The 24,888-nt window shown below is 45.6% G+C and overlaps 1 protein-coding gene across 1 annotated transcript in view; it reads right to left on the bottom strand.

The window, feature by feature from the left end:
* Positions 1–24,888, bottom strand: part of MANBA (mannosidase beta) — a 63,330-nt gene that overhangs the window by 21,204 nt on the left and 17,238 nt on the right. Inside the window, exons 2-7 of the mRNA XM_077300762.1 lie at positions 23,888–23,982; positions 22,751–22,856; positions 21,554–21,724; positions 17,374–17,497; positions 9,263–9,438; positions 2,790–2,900 (exon numbers count right to left, since the gene is read on the bottom strand). Of these exons, the coding sequence (XP_077156877.1) occupies positions 2,790–2,900; positions 9,263–9,438; positions 17,374–17,497; positions 21,554–21,724; positions 22,751–22,856; positions 23,888–23,982 (783 nt within the window). The remainder of the gene's footprint in view (positions 1–2,789; positions 2,901–9,262; positions 9,439–17,373; positions 17,498–21,553; positions 21,725–22,750; positions 22,857–23,887; positions 23,983–24,888) is intronic.

Raw genomic sequence — 24,888 nt, 5'->3', positions numbered from 1 at the left:
TCCTCTCCCCACAACAGACACCCTGCAAGGGAGGTGAGGCTGAGAGAGCCCTGATACTACTGAAGAAGAAGAGTTGGTTCTTATATGCAGCTTTTCTCTACCCGAAGGAGTCTCAAAGCAGCTTACAGTCACCTTCCCTTTCCTCTCCCCACACAGACACCCTGTGAGGGAGGTGAGGCTGAGAGAGCCCTGATATCACTGCTCGGTCAGAACAGTTTTATCAGTGCTGTGGCGAGCCCAAGTTCACCCAGCTGGATGCATGTGGGGAAGTGTAGAATCAAACCCGGCTCAACAGATTAGAAGTCCACATTCCTAACCACTACACCAAGCTGGCTCTCAGGCGGGGATGTAGGTGTCCAAATCGGTAAGTAGGGGAGGCCCATATGTGGTTCTTCCACGCATACTGGCCTCAACCCTATGTTTTAGAGATAATACAGTGCCTCATACGCTTTAAGCAGGGAGAAGGTGCATAAGCGCTTTAAATATAGAAAGGGGTCTCTAGTCACATTTCTCGATTGTAAAGCTCCCCGTGTTACTGGGCTGCATACGCACCTCACTGGGCATGGCGCTCTAATCACAGAACAGCAATTGTTTGCCACCAGACTGCCTTGCCCATGCAGGATAATGCAGTTGCAAATCACTGCTATGGTGTAACGAGAGCACAATACCCAAGTGATCTGTGGATGTGCTAGCAACACACGTTACAGTCATCCCATTTTAAAAGATATATTCCAAGATCTTTAGAACAACGAGGCGAGTATACAAATTAGTGTCTAAAATCACCGTTTCTAACAGGGGAGGAGAATTGTTCCACAAAGCAAGGAGACCCTGCTGTGCAGGAAATCATTAACCAGCCCTCTAGCCTTGGTGTATCGCAATAATTTTATATGCTATTAAGCCATCAGCCGTACTGATGGAAGGGGGGAAAGATATAAAGACAGACGAGAAAGATATAAAGGCAACAGTAAACGACAATAGATTCCTCTTTCCTTCTTAAATGTAATCATATCATTAATATTCCTAACTCCTGTGGTGAACTGGGCCCGTGAGCAGAGATCCCTCCTCACTCTGGGTTAGATCCTGTCTAAAACTTTGGTGTTCAAAAGGACTTCTGTGCACATAACTGCAATTTCCCAAAATCTTTACTTCTACTACAGCCTGAAATGCCCCCAATGGGGGGGGGCAGGTGATCCCCAAGAATAGCAGGACTTGCTGACTGCTGCAGAAGGAGGTGGAGGGGTTTGTCCAAAATTGCCCCCTCTGCATATGTGAATTGTTTTGATGAGATTCCTCCCTCCTGCCCACCTTGAATCTCCATGAAGAACCCAATGTATCCCCCCCCCCTTGGTACAAAATTACAAAGGGAAGCCCTTTACAATAAACCAAGTCTTCCCTTCCTCTCCTCTCCCCCCCCCCCACACAAAAAGTGCAAGGGTTTACATGAGAAGCTTTCAATCCAATATACACATGTGCCCACATTATTTTGACAGATGACTGCAAAGATGACTGGTAAGAAGTTACCCTGAATGTACACAATCCCATCTCTAAGTCAGAGATATCCAGTGCCGAGGGTCCTACACCTCGCACCATTGCAGGACTTAGAAATCAGAGCTGCAAGCTTTTAATGAAACACCTTTCCCTCTTTTGAATTTCAAAGCAGCTGTAATTTGTCTCCCAGTCTGACTGGTTGGGAAGGTGCTAAAGCAGAGGTGAAAGCTGGCTGCCAGCTGAGGAACTCAGCCCCTCTTCTAACTTCTCAGAGCCAAGACAAATGCTGCAGTTCTGTGGAAAACCACTTTCTTTGTGACAGCCAGCTGTGTGTGGGGGTTGTAATGTTTGTAAATGACTATTTCATGCAGAGAAAACATTAGGGGCCCATAGAAGGAGCCCTTGCTCTGTGCCCATCAGCTCCACATGTTCCCAGTCACCCCTGATGCAGACGCTGCTCATGTGATGAGGCCCATTCTAGGGAGACACAGACAAACGCAAGGGGGAAATCCCAAACCTTCCCTTTCATGTTCCTACAAGACAAGGCACATTTTCATTGAAACTTAAGGAGTCCACTCCCATCTACAAGGCTTAGAAAATTTAACTCCAACATAAGCTTTCACAGACGGGAGCCTGCTTCTTGCTAGTTTGCAAAAGTCTGTGTTGAAATTAAAATTCAGCAAGCCTTGAAGGTGTCCCTACAAACCTCCTTACTTTTGCCACAATGGACCAATATGGCTACCCCTCTGGAATTATTTCTTTATTTAGGCACTTGATCTTGTCCCTCCTGTGGGGAACCAGAGCAAGCTGAGATCACTCTCTTCCCCTGTGCTTATCCTTGCAAGATGAATCCTGTGAGAGAAGAGAGAGCACCAGGTTGCAGAAGAGTGTGGATTTGAACCCATTATCTCCCAGATCCTAGCCCAGGGGTGGGCAAACTGTGGCCCTCCAGATGTCCATGGACTACAATTCCCATGAACCCCTTCCAGCGAATGCAATTGTAGTCCATGGACATCTGGAGGGCCACAGTTTGCCCACCCCTGTCCTAGCCCAACACTCTCACCCCAAACAGTTCTTAATTACCAGCACTGGAATGTGTAGCCAGAATAGGAGTGGTCATCAGCGTCAGGAAATCCATGGGTCACCCCAGCTCTGGCTGCAACCTTGCGCCCAATGGGCCCATGGAACTGAAACAGCTTGACAAACGTAATGTCTTAAATCAGAACAATCTTCCTGGGGAGCACACACAAAGAGGAGAGATTACTCTGCTTGTGCTATTTTAAGCAGGAGAGTTGGCACACCTTTGAAATCTTCTCAATCTTGTATCCTCCCTCTATAATGAATACTGTCGCCATGTTGTATCCGGTCTGGTTTCCGTGTCCTCTTGGCCACCAGGTCTCCAGTGCCACAGTCTTGCATAAGAAACAGGGGAGGAAAAGATAATCTCATTTAAAGACAAAAGTCAACCTTATATTTGTCATAGGAAGACAGTCATCCTACACAGCTCTTCTAAGAATCCTGCTCAGGCCTACGGGTTATTAGGAAGGGCATGAGTATTTCACAATACTACTATTATTAGTAAGCCTATTGTTGTTTATCATCATCACCACTATCTACATATAACACTAGTTCAACCGAACAGATCTTTAGCAAGATCACAATGATAAAGTCGGGTTTTTTTCCATTGTATAAAGCTGCACAACGTTTTTAAAATATATAAATTTAAAACTAATTTCCCAGTGCCATATCCTTAACAAAAGGAGGGGGGCGGTAGGCAGAAAAATAATCTCCAGGGTGTAAATCAGGTTAGGCAAGATTAGATAAGCAAACCAGCAAATGTTTAGATGTAACTCCAGGCCTCAACCATAGGCCTGACGGAACTGCTGTTTTACGTGTCCTGCAGAATGGTTTGAAGTCCTGCCGGGTCTTGATCTCACTAGTTTTCCACCAGGTTGGGGCCAGGGTAGAAAAGGCCCCAGCCTGATTGAGACTCCTAGAGCTATGACTATGGAATACAACACTGCTCGTGGGCATTTCTATGCAACACAAAATGATGGTCAGGTTCACAACTGGAATAGATGAATTACTCCTGGTGTTTAATAGATGAATTAATCCTGGTGAAGTCATACAAGCCACGACTGAAACAAACTAGAAAGGATCAGAAGTGGTTTCTTCAGAGGAGTCAGGATTCCGCCCCCCGCCCTCCTTATACCTTGATATACTGGAGAGAAGAAAGCTAAACTGGGTGATCCATCTATTGCAGGTTTTATCTTGCCTTTCCTCCAAGGAGTTCAAAACAATATCTATGGTCCTCTCCTCCTCCTTCTCTACTGGAGAGGTGCATCGTGCTAATTCTGAAATAAATCACCTTTTATTTAATGGATGGGGATACCTCCCAGGTAAATGTGCACAGAATCGCCGCTTAAGGATCTGTGGGTGTGTCTCCAGAGCTGGTTTCCTCACATGCAAGAGATTCAATGGAGTTTCTGCTGGTTCCTTCTCTCTTTCCTTCCCTATTAGAATCATGACAAACGTTTCCGTAGCATTCTAACTGTGTTCTTAAATCGCTTGTCGGAACGCACTGCTAAAAAATGTGCTTTTGTGATCCTGCCACCCATTTCAATAGTCCTGCCCAGGCGATGTTCTCAGTGGGGCATGCCCTCTCCACACCCACAGCCCAGACTCTTTACAAGAGTATCAAAATCCCTCCGTTTTATCAAGACAGGATATGAAAAACAGATCCAGTGTTTTCACGATTCAAGTATCTTTCAGCTACTCCCAGCAAATAACAAAGCCACTTCAGGCAGTGGCAGCAATGCTTGAATAAATGCTGATGTATAAATTTGTCCCTTACCAGGCACAGTAAACTGGCAAATGATAACAAGAAGGTGCAAACCACAAAACGGGACGGGACTGGCGCTGAATATGTCACCAACGTATTAAGTGTTTGTGAAATGTTTCAGGCAGCACGCATGGAGAGAAAACAGCCTGACAACATGATTCGATATGCCTGTTACCAAGGCACAATTATAAAAGCTTCGCCAATGAAGCCCAATTATCTGGAACTACTTCAAGCGGCAGCAGCGTGCAAATGGCCAGGAATCGGAGGTACAGAGAACAAAACTGTATTTAATATGTACCTTCCACCGTGCTGTGTAAAACACAGGCTGCCTTTAGAAGCACAGGCATGGACTGAGCTCACTCATTGGCTGCTAATGATGTCATCTCCCTGCCTGCTGGTCCCCCCCCCCCCGACTTCTCAGCTAAAAAATATGGCGTACCCTCAATTCTAAGGGGGTGGGGTGGGGATTTACACATGTTGAAAAGGCTGCTGTTGTCTCAAGCCACCTCAGTCTGGATTCTGGAACACCTCCTCAGAGAGGAGTTCAGCGCCTTATCGCTGAATACGAGCGATGCTACAGAAATCGTGAGCCCAGATTTTGGCACACGTCAAAGCAACAAGGCGATGTCTGTTGTTTTGAAATAAGAATGAAGCACCGAGGAAACAGTCAGGGACAGCAGCCCAACATGGTACAAACACGGTGGAAGGGAACTCTTGGGAGAATCCTCCAGGCATTCAAGCCTGCAGGTGGAGGTGAGGATTTGAAGGGAGGTGAGGATTCCAGTCGCAATACTCACTGCAGTTCAGGGGCTTCGCCAAACGCCGTTGCTCCTTCCAACCTCCAATTTAGTGAATGGAAATAACCACATGCATGGAATTGCCCTTCTTTCTTTCTGTTACCATGGCCTGATTATCAAGCTCACACAGCAGATGAGCGGTTACCTGCCGTTAACCCTGAATACTTTAATGGAGCTACTTGTCTGTCCACTGCAAACCGTTTCCATCACAAACCGGTTATTTCAGTCCTGTGAACTGGCCATCAGGTTTAATGTTTTGGATCGAAAGTGCTGACCTTGTTACAAGTGTGGCTCACAGGGGACAGAGATGATGACATCACATGTAAGAAGCACCATTTCTCTCCACCTGCTCAGAGCAGGGCTGGAGAACAAGAGCAGACACAAGCAGAGTTGATGGGTTGAGTGTCACCAGCTACTTAAGATTCAGCAGCTTTGTTAACACACACACACACACACACCCATAAGCGTTTTGCTGCCTATGCATTTTCATTTGCACACACTATGCATGTTCATTTGCACACACTATCCCGTTTCCTTCAAAGCATCAAAGAATGCCATTTATATCAGCAACCTTTCTCAGCCTTTTGACCATAGAGTAAGCTCTAAAATATTCTCTAGACTTCAAGTAACCCTGAAAGTGATCCTGGCTGACCACACCTCCCTGCCACGCCCCCACAAGTCACTTGTTTACAGTATGCATGGCTTCACTAATACAATAAAATGCTTGGTTAAATAAGAAGTTAGTTTCATTTTTTGGTCTGCAGCACCTTGCCTGAACAAAACAAGGAAGCATTCACCTCAATGGCCATAAAGCCCACCATGCAAAGCAGCAATTCTCCTCAGGGAAAATGATAGGCGTAATTTGGAGATCACTTGTAACTTTTGGAGATCTCCCTCCTGCTCCTTTTCCTGCTCCTTGGTGTGAATTCACCAAGGCCACTGCAGATCAGACAGAGAAGCAGAAAACTGCTCTGTCCTCCTGATGCCTCTCAGGGTTAGTTTTTTTAAAAAATTAAATTAAATCCACCCCCCAACTGGAGTAACCCTTCCGGGGCTCTGGAGTAACTCTGGGGTTACTCGTAACTGTTCTTGACAATGGCTGATTTATGTACTGGAAGGATCCCCCTCTCGATGCGTGGCATAGTGTAGACCAGGGGTAGTCAAACTGCGGCGCTCCAGATGTCCGTGGACTACAATTCCCAGGAGCCCCCTGCCAGCGAATGCTGCCAGGGGCTCCTGGGAATTGTAGTCCACGGACATCTAGAGGGCCGCAGTTTGACTACCCCTGGTGTAGACAGTGCCCTCCTGACACCAGTAGTACCCTGTGCATGCATCAAAGCTCCACAAAGGCTTGGGACATGTCTGATATATTTCAAACTTCCTCTGTCCAAGGGGCTAATTCAGAAAGGCCTACGGTCAGCTGGGGCCCTCTGAATAGGGCCACCACCTCCAGGCTGGAAAACACCTGGAGATTCTGGGGTAGAACCAGATGAGGGTGGAGTTTGGGGAGGGAAGGGACTTCAATGGGGTATAATAGTATTGAGTCCATCTTCCAGTGCAGCCATGTTCCCTAGACGAACTGATCTCTGCCACCCAGAGAGCTGTTGTAGTAGCCAGAAATCTCTAGCCACCACCCGGAGGTTGGCAAGCCTACCTCTGAAGTCAGAAAGGGCAGTCCTCGAAATTATCGCAGGGCAGAAATAAGCCAGGTTTGGGACCAGGAGAAAGAAAGCAACCAAGAATATTCACGTCCTTCCTAACAGTTTCCATTTCTATACTCAGTTCTCACCTGATCTGAACACACCTTAGACACCTGGCAGACTCTTTACACAAGCTTGTTCATGTTGACAACAAAATGTTGATGTTACAAGTTTACACAGAAAGATTAGCCTCAAGGAGGAATATATTTCTGCAGAGACACAACCTCCTTAGCGCCGTTACAACAAAATCAGAAATGGGACAAAGTTTGTCTTCTAACAGAAACAAATCAACTCAAAAAAAATGAAGAAGCCATTTCTTTAGCACACACCTTTGTATATTATACCAGGGCAAATTCTAAGGATGTTTTCATAAGTGATGTGGAGAAAACATATTTCTCATTAAACATGGATGTTACCACATTACCAGACACTGCTGGCTGAATCCTCTGAACCTGATAAAGTACTGAAATCAGGCCTTTCTCTGAAGGTGTGACACTGGACCACAGAACAGGTTGTCTGAATTCTGGGTCATTCAAAATATTTTAAATCTAAATTAACTCTGTTATATAGCTTTTTAAGTCACCTTGGTCCAACCAGTTTACTTTCCTGCCCACTTAGGAGTTTTTCTTGAATAAGAAAGTGAAACTTTTAGAATTTCACATTGGCAAGGCAACACAGAAAACACGACCAAGCGAATGTTCATGATGCATTGAGGAGACACATGACATTGAAAGCAGCAGTTTTCACATCACCTTCTAAAGATTCTCTGCAAAGACCTTACAGAGCACAGGATGCAATCAGCAGCACAAAAGGAAAAGCTCCAACAGGAGCCAAAATACACCTGTTCGTCTATGGCGTGAAGCATCATGCCCAGGCAATCAAGCAGGAAAGCTGTTACCACCTTGGAAAATGCTGTCTTCTCCAGGGCAGAGTCTGCACTTACTTTGTTTATTCCATTGTCAATCCTGTTGAATTCAAATCGATTTGAACTCGGGTCTTCCTCTTCCCCCCCCCCCATTGAAACAGGAAAGTGTTCTGCACATGGTTAGGGTAGTTCAGAAGGGGGGGGGAGCCAAGCCTCTTTCTTTCTTTTCTTGAATGGGGGGGGGGGAGAGGAGCCAAGCAGGGATCCTCTTTCTTTTCTTGGAGGGGGCGGGGAGAGAGGATCGAAGAAGGCAGAGGAGGGAGAAAAAAATCCAAGACCAACAGAAGTTGAGAGAAATTAGGGGCTTCTCCTTGAAGGCAAGCTTTTCACATGATCAGCTTTGGCCAATCAGGGGTTCTCTACCATGGAGCAAAGCCCAGATTCAAAACAGCCTGCTTTCTCAATCCGATTTTAATAATATTGAGCATTAAAAGCACTCTAAGATATCGCACAATAAAGGTAGGGTCACTCCGGATCTATCCTTCTTGCTGCAGAGGAAAATTTAAATCGCCCAAAATCAAAACGGAAATCACATTCTGTGTAGAGGGCAGGGACTGAATCGACCTGGGATTGGAATAAAAGCTCCGTGCAGTTTACACCCAGTTGTGACAAAGAGGGACACCGCATGCTGCAATCAAGTCCAAATTAAGCACTTTTGTGTCAACAGGACAGATTTAGGCACACCTTTAAAACTGCTTAATTCTGCCTGAATAGAACGCACAGTTACTGTGGGCTTGCAAGACAATAAAACCATCCATGACCCAGTGATCTTTGCTGAGCTTGGTATGTGACATCAGCTTTCACGTAGACCAGCCTTTCTCAGCCTTTTTACCATTGAGAAACCCCTGAAACATTATTCCTCAGGGTTTGAGAAAGCCTAGAAGTGATGTCAGCAGGCCACACTTCCCTGCCACGCCAACCGAAGTCACAGATCACCAGAAGTGACATCACCCAGACGCTCCCACTAGATGTGACATCATGATCCATCACTCCTTGCTGCTCCATGCCAGAAACAGCCCAGCAGCCTACACCCCTGGGCCAGGAACACAGCCAGGGCAGGTATCCACAACGTTGCTCCCCCAACCCCAATGTTGCTCTCTCTGGCCTGCCTGCTTTGCCAAGCTCCAGGCACAACAGCAAGAAAGGTGGCTCTCGTGTAGCCTAGCTGGCTGCTGCTGTCACAGGGCTCAGCTGGGCTTGCGCATGAAAGGCAACAATGTGCCAGTGCTCTGCTTCCCTTGGCTTGTCTGGAGGTAGCCAGCGAGGATTTTATGACTGGGGTCCCTTCCCTTTCCAACCCTCCGGGCCCATCTTTGACCACTGAGAGGGAGTCAACATGACCATATATAATCCATGGTCATATAATTCATATATATATTATATATATATTAACTCCCACCCAATTGGCAAAATTCTTCCAGGGCCATCAAAAAACCCCAGCGTTTCCTAAAACTCCCATTGAAAAGGTCTGATGTGCTTTTGCTCCGGCAGGTCTGATGAGGGACCTCACCTTACTTATGTTTATTTTCAGCCTGATGCTGCTTTCTCCAGGACGAAGCTCTATGGCTTGGGCCTGCAGTGTCTGGAGCTCAGGAATGCTCACTGTCACGAGACCACCAACTGGCTTGGAGCTGACGACATCAAAATCCGACTCTATTTCGAGGCTCCACTGTCGAGAGTTGCGCTCTGAACAAAAACAAAGCAAGAAAGGGTTCGTGTGTGAGACATGATGGTCTCCTTTACATCTTTATTTACATGGAGCATAGAACCTTGCTTTTATCTCAACCCTTGGTCTGGAGAGTGGAGGTTCAAATTCCCATTCTGTTATGATCCTAAGCAGGCAGCCATAGAGAATTCAATCCCCTTCAGTGTAACCTCAAGTCATGTATGGCAGGGGTAGTCAACCTGTGGTCCTCCAGAGGTTCATGGACTACAATTCCCATGAGCCCCTGCCAGTGAATGCTGGCAGGGGCTCATGGGAATTGTAGTCCATGAACCTCTGGAGGACCACAGGTTGACTACGCCTGATGTATGGAATTCATCGCCACAAGGTGTAAAAATGGCCATTACCTTGGATGATTTTAAAAGGGGACTGGAGATGAGAAGACCCAATGGAAAGTATAATAATGCCAGGAAAAGAGGAAGACCCAACATGGGGTGGATTGACTCAGTAAAGTAAGCCACGGCCTTCCATTTGCAGGATCTGAGCAAATAATGATAACACATTGTGGTGGTCATTAGTTCATACAGTTAATGATGGGGTGTTTAGGTCGGTGTGGTGCAGTGGTGAACAGAAGCAGCCTCTGGTCTGGAGATCCAGATTTTATTCCCCCACTTCTCCACATGCAGCCAGCCGGGTGACGCTGGGCCAGTCACGTTCTCTCAGAGCTCTCTCTGCCCCACATGCCTCACAGGGTGTCTGTTGTGAGGAGAGGAAAGTCAGGCAACTGTAAACTGCTTTGAGTCTCCTTTGGGCATAGAAACCAACTCTTCTTCAGTAATATAGAAGGTTGCCATAAGTCGGAAGTGATTTGAAGGCACATCATGCACAGAGATATGTTCAATGGCTTTTGGTCATGGCCAGTGAATGGAATTTCCATGCTCAGAGGCAGAGGCATTTCTGGTATCAGTTTGTGGGCAGCAACCAAGGAAGGGGTTTCTGCTCCACTTAGGAACGTCCTCTAAGCCTCTGACCAGCCATGACGAGAAATGGAATGTTGAACTACATGGCTCTTTGTTATGATCCAGCAGGATTCTTCTTAACCTTCCTCACACAGGATGTCTGAGAATGAAATGGGATAATTCCATGCAGGCTTCACTACACTTCTTGGGCAGAGAGCAGTAACTGTAGAGCTACCAGCAACCTCCACAGTCAGGTGGCTGGAAAAATTGTGACAAATCACCACAACGGTGGAAGTAAATGCTTGTGAGCTGCCTTAGAGGCTTTTAGTGGAAAGGTAGGATTGGAAAAAAAATAAAACGAGGTAGCTATAAACACAAGCGTTCACAGAACCATCCGTGCTCGGGTTACCTCAAGGCCTGGAAATGGAGATACCTACCACAATTTCCGAGCGTGTTTTACTCACGGTGGTACTTCAACGTATGTGAAGAAGAAATTAGGGTTTTCATCTCACTTAGTGCGTGACACCAAATTAACCTTGGCAAAACAGATTTGGGTAGCAATTTTCTCACACAACAATAAAAAAAATAGAATTATAGCAGCCATTTTACACTGACGAGGCCTCAGAAGAAACAAGAACGCTCTGGTCATTTTTAAGGGAGCTTTCCACATCTGTTATACATGCTTTTATTCAGTCTATGTATGAACACAGCTGTTTTGAAAGAGATCACAGTTTCTCGGCAGCAAAATCACTGCTGTGCTGTGAACAAATGGGGCATTGAAAGAAAAATGCATGAAATTCTTCCCCGCCATAGCCCATGAAGTGACTAGAGCTGCGACTGGGGGAATGAATTAAGCCCATTGTGTCTGGACTTCGTGGGGCCTATTGCTGTTTCTCCCTGGCCACTCAAGTGCACTGGAAGCCACAGTATGCTAACAAATCATCAGGGAAGGTCCCCTGCTGTATTCCAGAAAAACCTGCAGCTCTGAGAATGATTCACTTCCAGGGGTATTCCCAGCAAGAGTTTTTTTTTTCATCCCTCACACTTTGCTTGAATAAACTACCTGTCTCTTGGCAAAGGCTTGGCTAATTATCTTCTCGATGGACAATGGGCTATATCAGTAAATCAGTAAGTGCAGGAAACCAGATGCCTTTGTTATTGCCTTGTGGCTGCTTCCCCCCCCCCCCCCCTTCAGAAATGTAGCCGTTGCCCTTTCCCTTGGAGTCCAGGTAACAGTCCAAGCAAGAAATCAAAGGCATGCACTGCTCTTTTTCTTTGCCCTTGCTGGTAAACCAAGAGTTATCTCTTGTCATACTGACACCCTCCCCTCACCCCAGCCTGTCATTCAAATGTCAGCTACCGGTACCTGAGATTCCTAGCTGCACTCTTTGAAAGGGAAACCAGAACAAGATTTAGGGGTCAGGCCATCAAATGATTTAGGCCCATTACGCTGGCACCTCTGACTACAGATTTTCAGAACAGGAAGCATTTAGATTCAGATTCTGTGCCTACCTTATGTACCATGCTTTTTCCTCCAGTGTATTTATTCTGCGGCTGCATTTTTTAAAATGTACTTTTCTAAATCAGGGTGGGACATCACTTGTGAGATGTGGGGGCTGGCATCCAACGTTTTTTAAAAATTACACAAATCGCGGCTACAGGGTGGCGTGCTGCAAGTACCTTCCATTTAAACAACCCTCATGCTTCAGAATTTACACTTGCATTTTAGCATCAGTTTGTCAATGAAAGGGAACAGTAAGGAATGCAGGGAAAGAGGGGGGGGGTGATGTTGAAGCTAACCAGATCCTTTTTTTAAAAAAACTGACAAGCAGCTGGAAAGCTCCATTTTCCATACTGCCCAGCAAAGCATAAAAAATGGGAGGGAGTCACATGAGCTCATAATATTGGGAACATTTTGAGTGTACAGAATGCACAGCAGAAAACACTTGAGACTGGCATTGCAAGCTGTGATCGAGGTGCAAAGGAGCCCTTCCTTCTTTTCTGGAACTGTAATTAGTGCTTTATATTATGTAATTATATAAAAGAGGAAGACCTCTCACCCCGCCCCTCCTGAAAAAAACAAGCAAACATGTAAACCTGCCTCAATAGTAGCACATCTGCCATCTCCAGCTAAAAGGATCAGTAGCTCATGTGAAAGACCTCTGCCTGAGACCCAAAATCCGCTGCCAGTCAGAACAGGGAACGCTGCCCTTCATGCACCAATGTATGAAGGTCAGCATTCTTCATGTCATATGGATATGCCACGCCATGCTGATCTCTCTTCACATGGGGGCCGGACAGGAAAACAGGACAGCACTTCTCTGAACTTTCCAAATCTCTGGCAGCCCAACTTCTCTGCTACAGAAATGGGGGATGCAGGTGGGAGGAGAGACAGACAGAGAAAAACAAGGTTTTATCTACTTTTTAAAAATATGAATGAGCCCAATAGATACTTTGTATTCCAGGAAGAAGACGACCTGGGTTTTCGTACCCCACTTTTTACTACCCAGAGGAGTAATAAAGTAGCTTACAATTGCCTTCCCTTCCTCTCCCCCACAACAGACATCCTGTGAGGTGGGCGAGTTCTGACAGAACTGCCCTGTGAGAACAGCTCTAACAGGACTGTGACTAACCAAGATCACCCAACTGGCTGCATGAAGAAGCGTGGGGCATCAAATCTGGGTCTCCAGATTAGAGGTTGCCGCTCTTAACCATTACACCAGGCTAGCTCTCATACTGGTCATGCCCATAAACTGAATAACTTAAAACGGAGCGGAGGGGGGGGGGGCTAAATTCCCACTGTGCATTATTCCAAATTGGGTTTTTTCACCCTCTTCTAAATCAGCTCCATAATCAATCAGCCATAGTCTAGAAGCACTCCCAGCTGAGTGAAATAATACCTGAGTGCAAATCTGGTTATCAACAGGTGGAGTCGGAAGCCACATACTTGTGACTCTTGCCTGGTGGCATTCCATGGAATTCCAAATCCATTAACCCTGGCAGAGGCACACAGGTATTTCTAGGAGTATCACATACTGACCTGCCCATAAAAGGTGCTTAATTTAACTATCTATCAATCTACCTACCTACCTACTTATCTACCTATCTATTTACCTTTCTACCTACCAGTTTGGTATAGTGGTTAGGACTTCTAATCTGGCAAGCTGGGTTTGATTCCCCGCTCCTTCTCCACATGCAGCCAGCTGGGTGACCTTGGGCTCATCACGGCACTGATAAAGATGTTCTGACTGAGCAGTAACATCAGGGCTCCCTCAGCCTCACCCACCTCACAGGGTGTCTGTTGTGGGGAGAGGAAAGGAAAGGCGATTGCTTTGAGACTCCTTTGGGTAGAGAAAAGCGGCCTATGAGAAGCAACTCTTCTTCTTCTACATACTTATTTTTTGGATTTCTATGACCACCCTTCCCAAAAAACCAGCTCTGAGCTGTTAACATGGTAAATAAAGCATAATCATTAAAGGTAACAATGTAAAAATAACAACAGTAATTACAATAGTTAAAACATCCCAACTTAAGTACCTCTGAGGTCCACTGACCCTGACCTGCCTGGTCCAGCCTAGCCCGATCTCATCCGCTTGTACAGGCGAAGCAGGATTGCCTCTAGTCAGACCACTACAGACTATCAGGGTTCCTGCACCGAGGCAGGCAGTGGCAAACCACCTCTGGATTCCTGTTGTCTTACAAACCATACAGGTCATAGAATCATAGAATCGTAGAGTTGGAAGGGGCCATGCAGGCCATCTTGTCCAACCCCCTGCTCAACGCAGGATCAGCCCAAAGCATCCTAAAGGTCATCTTCATAAGTCAGTTGTAATTCGACAGCATTCAAGGAAAGGCCCACAGACTTTAGTAGGAGATATATCTTAACGTTCCCATTGAAATCAATGGGACTTCAGAGGCTTCACGTAGATTGTTTCCCTTATTATTTCTGACAGAGCTCAAAGCATTCCACCTACAGTCCACAACAATTCTAAGTAATTATCAACTCCACATGACGAGTGGGAGGCCGAGACTGCGTGATACTTATCCCTTGAATAAAGCTTTGTTGGTCTCATAGGTGTCACTGAACTCAAATTTTGGTGGGTCTTTTTTTGTTTTTGCATAGCCGCCCACAGAACTTATGGCTGAGGCAAAATTTGAAACCAGAACTTCCAGGGTCACCCTCTTAATGCTATGTGGGTCTCGTAGGCAAAAATTATATCAACAAACACTTCCATGTTTGTGTGGTGGTTAAGAGCAGTGGCTTCTAGTCTGGCGAGGCGGGTTTGATTCCCTGTTCCTCCATGTGCAGCCAGCTGGGTGACCTTGGGCTTGTCACAGCATTGATAAAGCTGTTCTGACTGAGCAGTAATATCAGGGCTCTCTCAGCCTCACCTCCCTCACAGAGTGTCTGTTGTGGGAAAAGGAAAGGGAAGGAGATCGCAAGCCACTCTGAGACTCCTTAGGGTAGTAAAAAGCAGAATATAAAAACCAACCTTTCCTCTTCTTCCTTACTACAACGCATAGATAGATACCTATTTGTGACATCATTCCCAACACGAGAAACTACGTTTTGTTTCAGTCAACCTGAGCGCAAGCCAGAAGATAAACAAGTAATCACTGCTTGACAGAAACTGGTTAGACGACTTTAAGACAAACATAGAACAGGAAACCCTCTCCAATTGTGGTCAGACATAAGCCATGCTCAGGTAGCTGCCTCCCACACCTCTTATCTTGCCATGAACCCTTAGACTGTAATACCAGCAGAACATCCAGGAAGTGAAGGAAGGGCTTTCTGACCAGAGGGTAATAAATAGGGAGCATGTGCACTGAATGCAAGAGGTAGTTAAGCATCAAAGGGAAACAGCTTTCCTTTTAGAAATTAGGTTTAGACAACATTTTGGTTACAAGGGCAAACAGGGTGCAGGGAGGGAACAAGAAGGCATGACCCTGCTGCCACTTTGTGCTGCAGTTTAGTCATGGGTGGGAGTTTGTGCAAGATAATATGAATTGCCTTCAGATCATCAACTCCATATGAAGATTGTCCCTACATGGAAAGCCCATTCTTGGGACTTAACGCTTGCAGTGAGCTTTGTTTGCAGGGCATTCATGCAACAAAGAAGGCACACAGTGTAAATACATCATACAGAAAGGCAAAAATGCAACAAAACGCAACAAAAGCAAAAAACAAATTCATTTATATTAGGAGCTATAAGATGCCACATAATAATATAGTAAGTAGAGATGCAAAACATCCCACAAACTGCACATTGCATAATTTCCATTGGACGATCATCTCCCCAGGGTTTCTATTATGTAACACTTGGGTGATGCCAGTGTTGATAAAGGGTGGCATCCAAATAATAATTTGGGAGATTCATCAGCCTATGTAGAAGAAAAGGATTTCTCTAGGCTTGAATCCCACTAAGCTGATAACAATGCCTGAATCCTTTCTTCTGACAAAGGTAAATGGCGAAGGAAATGGGCAGATGGATGAAGATCTGTCGAAACGGTCTTTTATCTGGAACTCTGTCTTTGAACTTTTATTATTTATTATTATATTATTATGTGGCATTTTATAGTGCCCAATATAAATGAATTTGGATTTCACCTAACAGAGTGTTGCATTTTGATTTCTCTGTGTGCAGAGCATCCAAGGGTTTGTTGTAAGCACAGCCCATAAACTGGGGCTAGAGGCGCTTCGGGAAGGCTCCAAAAAACAATTGGGACCTCGTGGAGAATGGGGAGAAGGCTTCAGAAAGGGCCGGCCCTGGCTAGCACTTGGAAGGGCGACCTCCAAGGAACCATATGGGCCATGACGTGGGGGCAGGCAATGGCGAACCACCAACCAACATCTCTTGCCTGGCAGCTTGACAGATTTAGAATCTCATGGCTACATTACACACCTGTCACACCGTACGTAAATAAATTCAGAAAGAGATAAGAGAATCACATTAAGGTGGCAGAAAAATGAGAGGACAAGAAAGAGTTATTGTAGGAACACGTCTGTATAACAGAGAAGGGACAGAAATGTGACATTTAGAGGCCCAGGGAAAGTTCTGGGCAGACTTGATAAGACAGTGTTGCTGAACTTAAATGAGTGTGTGGACCTGACCAAGAAGCTGCATGGGAAATTACAGGGAGCCTCATTTGAGCCAGCATGGTGTAGTGACAGGCTGGAATCTGGGAGACCCACGTTCCAACCCCCACTCCACCATGGAAGTTTTACTGCATGATGCTGGGCTAGGCACACACTCTCAGCCTAACCTACCTCACAGGGTTGTTGTGAGGGTAAAATGGAGAAAGGTGAGAATGTTGCAAGCCACTTGTGGGCCCCTTTGGAGAGAAAAGTGTGGTATAAATGCAATAAATCAATATAAGAACGGGACACAATGAATGGCTTTTAAAGAAAAAAAAATGAATGGAGAGGACAAATATTTCCAGACAGAATGATTTCATTTTTGAAGTGAGTACCAGAAAGTCGATGCTCTATGTCAGGGGTAGTCAACTTGTGGTCCTCCAGATGTTCATGGACAACAATTCCCATGAGCCCCTGCCAGCAAATGCTGGCAGTGGCTCATGTTAATTGTAGTCCATGGACATCTGGAGGACCACAGGTTGACTACCCTTGCTCTGGAAGGGAGCCGGTGTAAAGAAGCAAACACAGAGATGCTATGAATTCAGAGGTGAGGCTGCTTCACAGCAGGTTGGATCTTGGGTCCACCTAGCTGAAGAGTGAATGCTCTGTCAGGCCTCAGCCCTACAGTTTGCCAGAGATTCTTTTTTAAAAACTGGAGCTGTCAGAGACTGATCCCCCGCCATTCAGCTAAGATTTCTCCTCCATTACAGACAGAATATGTTTGCAGAGTATTTCTCAACTAAATGAGAGGAGATAAAGTTCCCGGGGAGTTTAAAAACCAGCTGTTAATGCCGAAGCATTAAGTTTCCCCAGAATAAAAAATCCATTTTTGCCCAATCCACTTTACAGAGTTCAGGACTTACCATAGTGAGAAGCCACAGAGAAATAGATCAGATGACAAAGATTGTACGCTTCAATCCTAACGTCCTTCCAAATTCCCTGAGTAGGGAAAGAGGGACCCCAGTCCCAGCTGAACGAGCACTGCTCCTGGAATGAATTAGACACACACGCGTCAGAAAGGCTGGTCCCTTCATCACGGGAATGTTCTCCTGGAGGGAGGAAGAGAGAGTGTGGACAGTCTCAGCAACATGTTTTTCATTTTCTTGCTTGCTTTCTCTCCACTGGAAACAAAACCATTTTTAAACAGTCAAATATAAAACATTTATCGCTCTTTATCTAATACATTTAGCCTTCTTTTGCTAAACATTTATGTAAATGTTTATCACTCGCTCTTGATGACAGAGCGTTTACGAGAACAGCAATGAAACGAGATGACCTGCAGATGAGGTAAATGCTGAGCATGAGCTAGAAGGCGGGAGATAGTGCTGAAGGTAGAGGGTATCGAAGCAGGGAGGGAAGGAAACATGGGAAGGGATGGAGAAATTGACCTTCTCAAACCCTTAAGGGCTAAAGCAGGACCCTCAGTTCAGATGTATGCAAGCCAACTTCCAGAGTTTTGGTGTAGTAGTTTTAAAACTCTTTCTGTCTTGATTACACTGCTGAGGAACATCTGTGTACAGTATCTGGGTCAAACACTCCTTCTAACTAAGAACTGACCAGGCCTGTGGTTGCATATGGCAGGACCCTGCCTTACGGTATGGCATACTGTCCCCAACCACCAGGGGCACCCCTCAATAGTCTAGGCTTGTGTCCAAGCCAGGCACTGTTAAAAGTCTTCCAGACCCTGCTGGGCCAGCCTCCATCTTCTTCTCAGACACAGATTCGACATGACATTTGCCACTTGAGACGTGCATCGCTCTCCTCCCCATCCCCCGCACTGTATTGCTGTATTCCCTTCCAACTCTATGATTCTATGATTCTATGAAATGTTTAACAAATTTAAAATGTACATACATACATATATAGCGAGCCTCTTGTGGCGCAGAGTGGTAAGGTGAAAGCTCTGCCCATGAGGCTGGGAGTTCGATCCCAGCAGCCGGCTCAAGGTTGACTCAGCCTTCCATCCTTCCGAGGTCGGTAAAATGAGTACCCAGCTTGCTGGGGGGTAAACGGTAATGATTGGGGAAGGCACTGGCAAACCACCCCGTATTGAGTCTGCCATGAAAACGCTGGAGGGCATCACCCCAAGGGTCAGACATGACCCGGTGCTTGCACAGGAGATACCTTTACCTTTACATACATACATACATACATTTAATTAATTAAATTAAACTCCCACCCATTCAGGAAACGCTTCCAGGGCCATCATGAAACCCTGCCCAGACTAGACGGTTGATGCATCAGGGCTTTTCTTATGTTCTTACTCAGCTAAGAGGAAAGGACCATGATCAAGGTAGTAAGGATCCCCAAGGTCACAGGTCCAAAATGGTTCCACCTTCTCAACATATCACCAACTACATGAGATAAGGCCTCAAAAAAGTGGCTCATGCAGTATATGGCAATGTGCAGAGAGATTCCCCAGATGGAGATCACTCCACACTGAGTCTGTGGGTAGTTGTGTGTGGCACACTAGCTTCAGCTCTTTCGTGCACGAGATTGTTCCATTGCAGTCCCTAGGGTGAACACAACCTGCTGACCGCTCGCTTCTTCAAGTTGTGTCTTGACTTGGCCTCGGAGGTCCCCACCCTTAAGCACGTATACAATAGATCTCAGTAAAGTCACAAGTAGTGACCTACAGATCTAAATTTATAATCCTAATAACTGGCAGCTGAGCCACGCTAATTTTGGCAACCCACACAGCACACATCCAGCTTGTTCCCTGTATCCCCGAGAATCCGCTTGCCTGCCAGGATATCAGGTTGCATGCACCAAGAAGCAGGCATAGCACCTATTTCTAGGTTAATGTCAGAGGCGACCATTTCTTAGAAAACCAGGCCGGAGTGGGAGATCCTTTTTACTTCACTGCGGCCAGAAGGGGAATGACAAGCTAGAAAGTTACTGTTAAGAGGAGACAAGGGCAATAATCATTGACCTAGTTTATACAATTGTTACATCTAAACACAGCAATTCTGGCATGTTCTCCATGGGAAAATTGTGATAGCGTCACTATATGCAGACCTCACAACATAAAAAAAAAACAAAACGTGTGAATCGAGCCTTAAAATGCTATAAGGAAACGTTTCCCATGTTTTGTCCTAGAAATTGATCCACGACATTCCTACTAAGGATAGATTATTTCTGCAACTAATTTAATTTCTCCCACTAATGTCCTGGAACAAGTTTTTGTGCATTTTGTCATCTCAGAACAGCAACACTTGAAACAAATGGTTTTAATCAAATGCTTGCTTTGCACAACAACACGGATGCAACTTAACAGCCATCCCACTGGGGCTGTATGCAGGGGAGAGAAGGGGCAGAGTGCACATCTTGGACTGAAGAACCAAGGCTGGCCAGCTTCCTCAACACTGCCCAATAGCACCCAACAGAGTCCTGCAATGTCACTGCCAGATGCTATCAGTCGCACCCAGAGATAGGGTTAAGAAACTGGGACACATCTTTTTTTTCCACTGCTATCAAAAAAACAAGGGCCTCTATCTTTTTGAACATGGTTTCCAACTGTGAACCTCCTCTGCCTAATCCAACACAAATAATCAGCTCTTCTTGTGTTTCTTGTCCCCAAAGAACAGATTGGGACGATGAGCCTTGGGGATACCGTCTCCTCTACTAGTCTAATGTGAATTGTGGAGTCCTTTGATGGGAGACATTGAGACCATCTAGAACTTGGCTGGCCAAAGAGGAAGGCTTCCATATGCCTCCTGCCCTTCTTTAGGACTCTTAACGTCAGGTGTCTGCTGGACCACCAAGGGGACCTACACCACCAATGGAAGTTTGGGACCCCTTCACTGCATCCGCTATTACGTGGCGACCCCTCATTTGCTGTTCAAGGCTGCTGCCATGCTCTCCTTGGAAGGAAGAGAGAGGGAGACACCAGTGTGACTGGAAGGAAAAAAACAGAAACTAAATCCTCATTAGGAACCAGTTTAATCAGAACAAAGACATGATTGCAACATTCCTTCAAGGCACAAAATCTCTCTCTCTCTCTCCCTTAAGGAAGCATTTTCCCTCACACTTAAAACATCCAGCCCAGCATTATAGAAAAGCAACCTTCCAAGAATCTTCTGCTCCCAAAATAGGAATACAGCTGTTCCAAGTTGTTTTCTCCCTTGTGCTGATTTATAATCAACAGGGTAGAATCGACATATGGATTCTACAGCAGAAAGATGACCCACCATGTTTTAATTAACCATTGTAGCCACCAGAGCTGCCCTTGTTAACAGCTTACTGAGATCCCCAATTCCATCGCAGCAGGTACACTGTAAAGGAAGAGACTCTCCTTTCTAATTTTTGTAGTTTCAAGTGGCAAGCTGTGTTGATCTGAAGCAGCGGAACAAAGCTTGAGTCTAGTGGCACGCTGAAGTGACATACGGATGCCTGGACCCACCTTCCAATTGCTCTCAGTAATGGCAAGCTAGAGCCTGGAAACCGTATTATGCCGTGATTATGCCATAAGGAATTTGCTGCACATTCTAGGCTTAGTTCCCTGCTCAGCTTTGATAATTCCAATGAAAGAAGAATCTCCCAGCAGCTTGTGTCTGAAATACGCATTATCTGTCTCTGGTTCTGTTCTGCAGAGGGATTTTTTAAACACTGGATGTGTTTTGAGGTTTCCAACATTTCTCTGTCCCGTTAATCATATTCAATTCCTCCCAAACGTAACAACTGAAATCAGCAAATTCCAGGTACGTTTGGCATGACCATAATTACAGAGAGATCCAGTGTGGTGTAGTGGTTAAGAGCAGCAGCAGCTAGTCTGGAAAGCCAGGTTTGATTACCCACTTCTCCTCCTCCACATGAAATCTGCTGGGTGGCCTGGGGCCCGTCACAGTTCTCTCAGAGCTCTCTCAGCCCCACCTACCTCACAAGGTACGAACTGTGAGGAGAGGAAGGGAAGGTATTTAGAAACTGCTCCAAGCCTCCTAAGGGTAAAGAAGAGCAGGGTATAAAACCCAACGCGACTTCTCCTTTTTCTGCCTCTGAATTTCCCACTCGAAGGCTTCCCATCCACAGGCATGTGGCTATTACCTTTCTGATGAAATTAACGTGGCACTGTCCTTTCTGCACAGGCGGAGGGCACTCCGGAGGCACTATGTACGCATGGTGATTTTTACTCTGCTCCGCGGCGTACCAAATGGCAGACAAGAAGTGAACTTGAATGGTATTGACCTCTTGGATCACATCAGTAATATCAAAGCCCTGTGTCAGAGACAGGAAAAATATGAATTATAGACGCCATGCACTAATCATTCTGACAAGCAACATCTGCTCGGCACCAGTTCAGTTATCCCGGGTGAAGTCCAGCCATTATTTTCTCCCCTTACAGAAAAGTGTTACATTGGGCACTCTCTAATCCCCACCAGGGCCAATTCTGAGAGTCCCTGAAGCCCCTTAAATGTACTTTACAGACTCCAAAGGCTGCCAAAGCTGAGATCCATCAGCGCTGTTTCCCAGGGGCAAAGAAAACAAGTGCAAGACACAGCTTCCTGTCAGGTCTGCATAGCTGGCAGACACCAAGCTGAAGGCAGCTTATGAGGCATGTAGGGGGAGAGCAGAGCTCTAACAGGATCGATAAACCTTCCATGCCTGCTGCCTCAGAACTGCAAAAAATAGTATAGTAAGCAGGCATCCGGCAGGCCTAGTGAGTCTTCAGGGGAGCAGGACAGATCTAAATGGAACAGTGCAACATCTGGCCATCCCCAAGGAGGCAGGAAAGGAATGAAGGACCTGGGCACTGGCTATTACATCTGGGCGGCAGCAGGCAACAGCCTGATCTAGCAGCCTTCCCCTGTTTTTGCAAGCCTTGGCCACTAGAGGCCTCTGTGAAGGCACAGGAAATAAAAGACCAACACAGCCCTCCTTCTTGGCCAACACCCAACAGCTATAGCCGTTCATATGGACTCTTCCCATCCCATCCTTGCTCCATCTATTATAGCCCATTTATGATGGCACGCACAACCAAACTGGTCAGATCATTCAGTACTAAGTTCATTGATTTGACTCCATCACCAGTGTGACTGTGTGTGGACAGCACTATGCTAACTTTTGGGTTTGCCTGTTATCTAAAATAACATGGGATTATTGATGAATATGCAGAATAGCTACTGAAAAAGTAGAAATAACCACCAAAATCGGCTCTGGAAGACAGTCCCAAGATCATCAGTTTCTTTTACTCTGTACCCGGTGGTGGAAAGCCCTATAGAACATAAAAGCGGTAACACTCACGTATCTACTGAACATGTTGTTTGTCCTTCCAAGACTGATGTTGTTGACCACAATCTCAGCTACTGTATCCACTCCTTCAAAAATCAAACTGACTTTCTGCCACGTGCTACAGAAAGGGAACAGAGGGATGCAGCATTATTGGGAAGTACTAAATTAGTGGCCAGATGTAAGGCTGATTCCTGAAGAGCTCTAGTTCGTAAATCTGGAGTTAGCATCAAGAATGTGAATTTCCTTCTTTCCTCTCTGTAGTCCTAAATGCCTTACTTGTCTTGTATCTGGATCCTAGTACAGACATCAACCAGGAATTCTCATTTGGACCAGAGTCTGAAATGAGGATCTGGTATGCCATCACTGGTTAATGTGAGAAACCAAATTAATGATGATTTCTCATAGCATCTTTGCAGGCATACAGAGCGCCATGGTTAAATCAGACAAGATAAGAGATGGGAAACTCACAACAGATAGGGAAGAGAAATACCACACAACATTCCTGAATCTGGTTTCCCATTTGCAAATCACAGGTTGCAGCGTTAAGCATGCCAATCTCTGGAAGCATCTATTTCTACTGCTCTGGAAATACTAATAAACATGTAACCTCTAGAAGCAACTAACATGCATCATGAAGGTTTAGATCCGACACACAAAGATCAGGTTTTGATCTCATGTCTCATATCAATTTTCAAGATGAGTTTCAGCAATGTATAATTCAGAAACCATTTTAACAATGGGAGATGACTTGAACGTATTTTATTAAAAGCCTTGATGCAGCCAGATGGTTTCCTCTGCCATAAAAAGGTAAAGGTAAAGGTATCCCCTGTGCAAGCACCGGGTCATGTCTGACCCTTGGGGTGATGCCCTCTAGCGTTCTCATGGCAGACTCAATACCCTTCCCCAGTCATTACCGTTTACCCCCCAGCAAACTGGGTACTCATTTTACCAACCTCGGAAGGATGGAAGGCTGAGTCAACCTTGAGCCGGCTGCTGGGATCGAACTCCCAGCCTCATGGGCAGACAGCTTCGGACAGCATTTCTGCCGCTTATCCCTCTGTGCCACAAGAGGCTCTAACGTAGCCCAAAAGGCCTAAAACTGAAAGTCGAGTGGGTTCACCGAATGGTGCTGATGTTTTCTTCTCATACCTGACGTTAAAGAGAGTTTGGAATTCTCTGCTATAGGTCCAGTTGTCCAGGGAGATCCATCTGTAGGCCAGATCATTAAATCTGTAATAAGGATCCTATTGATTGACCACACAAAAGAAACAAAAAGTCTGCTTATTAAAAGGCGGTACTGCAAGAAACATAAAAACACAGCTGTTAGCACATTGTTAGAACACGGGGATTCAGAAAGCAACTCATGCATTCAGCAGATCAGCTTGGCTACCTAAACGCTGGGGACTTGACTTTCTTACTGTAAAAGTATGAGGGAAAGGAGGTTCCAGATCTGGACGCATCATCTGCAGTTGGACAACACATTTAAGATTTACAAAACTGTGTTCTTTTTTATTTCATTACTTTTAAAATTCATTCATTGCTTTCCCAACAAATTTTTAAAAATTTGTGCATTTGTTATGAAATTATGCTCAATTTTACTTGCCTGTTTTCATTATATTTTTAAGCAGCTTGGGGGCACTTTTGCTGAAAAGCAGGGGGGGAAATGTCTAAAAAAATAAAGGAACATAAACGTTGGATGAACTGTGAGGTTTGAGCCCAGCAGCACCTTAAACACAAACAAGATTTTCAGGGCACAGGCTTTTGAGAGTCACAGCTCCCTTAGTCAGGCACTGGCTGAACTGACATTGCTTTCTTGTGGTTTTCACTGTTACTAGTACTCGGATTACTGGTACAATTTTCCATTTCGCTTTCACTAGTACTGTTTTCAGGAACAGCTCTAATAGCCCCGACTAGCCCAGTCCTGTCAGGGCCCAGATGCTGAGCTCACCTGCTCTGCACAGGAAAGCGATGCCAGCTCCACTCTCGCCTTAGGGGCACCATGAGGTGGAACTTCAAGGGGTGGCCACAGGGTTCGATGCAGCCTGGCAGCATGCTTTTACCAAGTGCTTTTTTCAGCAGTGACCAGAAACATGATGTCAAGCAGTACACTTTCTCTTTCCTTTTCTCTTCAGCCCCTGCTTTTCCCATAA

Source organism: Paroedura picta, chromosome 10 (genome assembly GCF_049243985.1).
Source record: "Paroedura picta isolate Pp20150507F chromosome 10, Ppicta_v3.0, whole genome shotgun sequence".
Classification (NCBI taxonomy): Eukaryota; Metazoa; Chordata; class Lepidosauria; order Squamata; family Gekkonidae; genus Paroedura; species Paroedura picta.
This window is presented reverse-complemented; position numbering and strand designations above follow the sequence as displayed.